At 38.9% G+C, this 6,000-nt stretch overlaps 1 protein-coding gene across 1 annotated transcript; it reads right to left on the minus strand.

Annotated features, from left to right (window-relative positions):
- Nucleotides 1-2,087: 2,087 nt before the first annotated feature.
- On the minus strand, nt 2,088-3,894 carry LOC124153816 (glycine-rich cell wall structural protein-like). The gene is made up of 2 exons (XM_046527188.1): nt 3,832-3,894; nt 2,088-3,100 (listed from the first exon to the last, which is right to left on the minus strand). The coding sequence occupies exons 1-2, from the start codon at nt 3,841-3,843 to the stop codon at nt 2,225-2,227; spliced, it is 888 nt and encodes a 295-aa protein (XP_046383144.1). The 5' UTR covers nt 3,844-3,894; the 3' UTR covers nt 2,088-2,224.
- Nucleotides 3,895-6,000: the final 2,106 nt, after the last annotated feature.

Below are 6,000 nucleotides of genomic sequence, written 5' to 3' on the forward strand. Positions count from 1 at the left end.
GTATTTTCACTCGCGAATAGTTAATCTGACACCAGGAAATAAGTAAGGGGTACGTTTCTTCGTTTCATAGTAAATATTAAAGCTATGTTTCCTTTCCTCCAAAGACCTCGCATTGCTGAGGCGATAGTGGAAGTGAAAGTGGGTCCGATATATCGAGATAAACTCCATTGGGTGAGATAGTAGGAGTAGAGTTGAGGTGACCGATTTAGTAGCCCCTTAGGGCGTTTCTTCTTTTGTACTACCTTTAACCTACCTTTCTATTGAAAGCAGTAATGGCAATTACCTAATAACTCTTCATTGTTACAAAAGTCACCATGCCGGTCGTGAAACGTACGAGCAGATACCCTGATTTATTTAATCACCCTCCGATTTAAATTAGCTTTGTGTTTGGAGTTACTGACCTTCGGCGAGGAATTATTACTGAGCTTCTGAAAGCGAATTATATCAATATTTAAAAAAATCTATTCCTCCAAAAGGTTATCGATCAATCATTTTTTAAATGTGTGAAAAATGGAGGTGTAATTTCTGATGGCTGCATTTTTATTTTTCTGTTGCATTAAGTACTCTACCACATCAATTGTGGATTGGACAAGGGCTCATTGTTTGCTTAATATTAGAAATTGCGAAATTTGAATTCTGTTTATTATTTTAACCGTATTTTTAATGAATATCAGTACTTCGTGGAAACTTAGAGCATTTAAATTATCTATTGAAAGATGGTGTATGCTTACATCAAGATAGGGAGAAATAATAATAAAGAGAGGTTTTAATCTTCATTATTAATCGAACGATGACTGTATGAATTGCAAATGTTGTACTAAAACTTTTAGCTATCGAAAATTAGTATAACATAAATTTTTCCATCTCACGGAAGACACCAAGTGACCTGATAGAATCAGGGTATCTTGAGAGGACAAAATGTAAGAAGTGACAAGTAAATTCACCATAAACATTCAAAATATACAATTATGTGACTCTTTCTCTTTGGATTTCCGTCTTTCTAGCTTGAATATTGTGGATATATAATATGGTATCCACTCTTACCCTTTTCCTTTGCTTTGTTTTAATAGAATAATTGGCATGTTATGACTGAGATTTATCAGCATGTATGGGTTGAACTACCTTGGCTAAATTTATAATGAGCATCGGTTGCACTTAAATATTTTCTGAAAGGCTGTGTGTGATCCAAATATAGTTTTTTAATGCAAATATCTCACTAGCTACCGTCCCATTGCTGTTCTCATTAAAAACTCTTTCCTGTATCCATTCTATGCCGTAGCTGTTAATTATTTTAAATCGGTTAACTACGATAGTACGTCGCCGTTTATAAATATAAGCCAGAAAGCATTCGGTAATAAATCATATAATTTTCTAAGCTTAAAATTTTATCTTACAATACCAAATTTTATTGTTACTTATCAATGCAGTATTTTGGTCGATGTATTTAGTTATGACTCGTATTTTTTTAAATATGATTAACTTTTCAGATATTTGCCTGTAAAGCCATGTGATAATAATTTTGTTTTACAGTTCATGAATTAATTGTTGTACTCTCTCTTTCTCGAATCGCTGATTATGATTTTTAATTGCAAAGAGTTCAAAATTGTTTCGTTGTGCTCTTGAAATTCCACGTGGCGTTTCCTACATTATTGTGCTTTAAATTCATAAATAAGCATTTTAAAATACTTCAAAAACACATTCAGTTACTTTTTTTACCACGGTCATTGGAAGAATTTTTCGCTTACTAGAGTGGAAATTCAATCAATTACTAGCAATCGCAAAACACGATGGTTGTTAGCGGTATTGTCTGAACGTTGCGGACATTAAGCAAAACCGAAATGATCTTAATTTCAACGCTTAGCAGGGTACGAGTCAGTAAAATTCGTGGATGATAACATTGCAGCAAACATTCATAGCTTATTCATTATTTTAATTACTTCAGTTCAAAGCCAAACCTTGGCAGCTCTTTTGCATGCTCTTACTGAAAAAAAGAATCTTGATGCTATGGCATATTTTTCAATTTGGTACGCACCAGTGCTTGAAATGTTTTTTGTATTGGGGTTTTAGGTTAAAAAATGTAATTCAGATTTATTTTGTTGAGAGATGTTTAATAGTGATAGTTATAGGAGGATACATCTAATGTTGATAAAGTTTCTCGGAAAAAACAGTTATATTTAATATAAGCATCAATATTAGTTAGCTAAGAAATTGGAATATTGAAAATTTAGAAATTCCCCTTTCCAAAGGTACCGTGCAGACCTCCTCCTATGCCACCCCTGAGACCATGACCGTCAGCGTGACCACCTCCGATTCCTCCTCCAAGGCCGTAACCACTCGCCCCAATTCCACCCCTGAGACTGTGTCCGCCGATTCCGGCTTGCAAGTCTCCGAGCCGATGTCCTCCTCCAGCGCCTTGCGCTGCTACTGCTGCGAACCCGCCTCCGTAAGCTCCGCTAAACCCTCCTCCAACACCATACCCGGTACTTCCAGCAACGCCAGCTCCCCCAACGTTGATGAGCACAGGCCGAGGCACCACTACGGGTTGTGCCACTGGAACGGGTACTGGTCTAGGGACACTCACTGGAAATGGCTGTGGGACTACAACTGGGCTCGGTACGGCGACTGGGACAGCCACTGGTCTGGGCACAGCTACAGGGTACGGACGATTGACAGTTACGGGAACAGGGCGCGGGATTGCAACGGGAACGGGTTGGGGAACTTGGACGGGAACGGGACGCGGGACGTTGACGGGAACGGGTACCGCTTGTGGCACGGGTACAGGACGGTTGACAGTGACTGGGTACGGCTGCGGGACTGGGACCGGTCTCGCGACTGTTACTGTTCTCACTTGGACTCCTCCTCCACTCCCGATGGCGCCTCCTTCAAAGCCTCCACCAAATCCTCCCCCAAGGCCTGCGCCCAAACCTAAACTGACGCCATATCCAATGCCGTCACCGTAGCCTCCGACGGTATTCCCCAGCCCAAACCCAGACTGGAACCCATCGTGGCCATAGCCGATCCCCAGTAGACCTCGTTTTTCTTGTTTCTTCTCTTCCGCGGCGAATGCTGTGGAAGCAAGTGCCAAGACAGCGAGGCAAACCTGAAAGAATGGAGACGCATTTTGAATTAGTTTGGATTCAAAATATTCTAATGTGCAATTCTTCTGTTGAGAACGCATACGAGTTAATAATTTAGCATTGGGTTTTCTCCACATATTTTCTTCTTTCATCGAGGCGTACTGTATCTTCGTTATGGTTATATTGAAGTCGTTAAGATTTCAAGTTTTGCTGCAAAAATTTACAGGTTTCTATTGTCGTAGATGTTGATCTTAAATTGCCGCGACATTTGTTAAAAGTCCTAGGTAAAATTACTCTGTGGGACGATGGAATGACAGTGGTGCCTATTCCTGTGTCGTGATATAGATGACAGAGTTGATATTACGATAGTTGTCCTCCAATTTTAATTTTTCATGAGTAATACGATGTCCTATTTTCATATCTATATTTCTGCCTATTATAAACTAATATTTTTTATGTGGCATTACACGCCCAATTATGACAAAGAGGTTTAACTGTGTTAGAGGAGGTGACAGTTAATGCCTTATAACCTAATTTTATTAGCCTTTAAGGCATTACGTTTAAATATCGCTAAAAAAATTATTTAGAATAGTTTTTCTCGAGTCCCTGAGCGTTTATTTTTAGCTACCCTATGTAATAGCATTAAATTCATAATGAAATCGTCATAACGATTCGGAGGGAAAAACTGTGAATTTGTCTGATTTTGCAAGCGTTTTAGCGAAGCAAGCAATTTTACTGTCTGATTTCCACTTACCAGGGATTTCATGTTGGCTTTCCGCGTGTTCGTCTGAGAAATGGGTGCTATCCGGCTGGTTGGTCTGGGATGGCACTGGCAGGATGAATTTTGATTCGCTCTTTTATATGATGGGCGGTCACTTTAGTTTCATTAATTGGGCTGAGGAATTTTGAGGGGACGAGGAAATTAACTCTGGACTATGTGTGGAATGAGTAACACCCCCAACCCCCCCACTCACGCTTCTCGAGCCGCATGTGGTTCGAGGGGCGTAATGGAAGTGTTATTATCACGCTCAGGTGGCCAATTCGTCGATATCGACGTGAAATCGCCGTTCTCTCATTAAAATTGCTTAGTCAGGGTCAAATTATGAATGTGCGATATTTGATTCGGATTCGCTATTCTCAGCTGCCTATCACGAGAATCTGTTAGGTTTTCACGAAAATATCATGGGCCTTGAAATAAATATGTGCCGAAAATAGTTAACGGATGGAGAAGGGCAACCGCGATTAGGACCACTCACAGACGAGAGTGGTCCTAATATCGTATACGATTTATATTTACTCGGAGAGGTAAAGCTAACTGAAAATATTTGTATGAAGATTATTTCGAACGGATTATTTTATTGTGGTTCAGATAATGATATTGTTTCTATCGGTTTTCATGAAATTGATTACACGTGTAAGTTAAAATTTCTTATTGTATAACTATTTTGATAGATTCAACTTTTAATGTAGGTACATGGAAAGAGTACTAAGTGAGGATGACACAATGTGAAGCTTGCTTTCCTTAAGCTAAATTTGGCAATTTTATCCCCGATCCGGATTTTGAGGAAATTTGGGCATTTTCCTCAAATATAAATTAGGATATTCTCGTGTCTTTGGTTTCAAGCCGTATTTTACTTTCAAAACCAAAATTATTTTCGATAAGACCATGTTTTTTGTTTGAAAAGATATACCTGACATCTTTAGTCAAAGCGTATTTCTAATCATCATTTTCATCAGTTATCACTCCAAAAAATCGCTGTTTAATATCATGAATGACTTTACAGCAACTTTTATTAAATCAGATTTCAAATTTAGTAAGATTGTATAAGTTCGGAGCTCGATCACAGTATTTTTAATTGTGACTTTATAATTTTTTAACTAAATAAATCTTTTGGGGTGCATTTGGAGGAATTAACTCATCTATATTTCTTATCTATATATATAAAAGAAAGTCGAAAATCGTGTTAGTAAGAACACTTATAACTCGAGAACGGCTTTACCGATTTAAATGATATTTAGTTTTTTGGATTCGTCTCATCCCCAGACAACAGAATAAACATTAAAAAATAGAAAAAGTTCACGACAAAAATTGATCTTGATCTCAGGGTATTTTTTGGAGTTACTAATACTGCAAAAGCTACCAAATTGGTCAAAACATGATGATTTTTTACCAATTTAATGACTGACCTTCTTACCAACATTTAAAACAATTCAATAGTTAAAACACATTTAAAATATTAAAATAATATTAATATTATTTAAGTCCAGCTGGATCTAAGTTGTCAACAAACACGTCTCTATCGTAAAAAAATATCTAAGCAATTGTTGACAAACAGCAATGGCCGTGTACCTGTCGACGAATCGAGCGGATTGATTTCATTTCTTCGGAATTTTTGCAACTTCGAACCATCGAAAGATGAGCTCAATCAGCAAAGCGTTCCCGAACATTGTTTATTACCACAAAATTCACAAATGGTTGTGTGAGCAAACAATATTGGCGGCTAAGAATGAAGACGTGTGATGGCTTTAACTTTGTAATTCAGAATCAAATCATTGGTACTCCGCATTCACTCAAATCTACTGACTGTGAAACAAAGGGAGGGTGCAGAGGTGAAAAGCTCGCGCTTATAGACCCTGCCCCCGGAGTGTAACCTTGCGAGCCCGCCCTGGAGTCTCGTTTCCACTGTGAAACAAAGGGAATCTAACGATTTGATCGTTGGATTATTCTTCCTCGTAGGATAATCCTCCAAAGTTGTTAGAATAGCAGTGGCTGATGCCTGGTTTCGCTGATGGTAGGACCCGCCCGCCTTTGTGGCGGTGCGGGATTCCTCGTCCCTTCCCTTCCTTCCCTATCCTATCCCAGGAGGCGTCGTCGGGCTCCTATCGCGGCGGCGCCTCCTTCCTGTCCTCCCCCTTCTGGGTG

Source organism: Ischnura elegans, chromosome 2, assembly GCF_921293095.1.
Source record: "Ischnura elegans chromosome 2, ioIscEleg1.1, whole genome shotgun sequence".
In the NCBI taxonomy this organism is placed as follows: domain Eukaryota; kingdom Metazoa; phylum Arthropoda; class Insecta; order Odonata; family Coenagrionidae; genus Ischnura; species Ischnura elegans.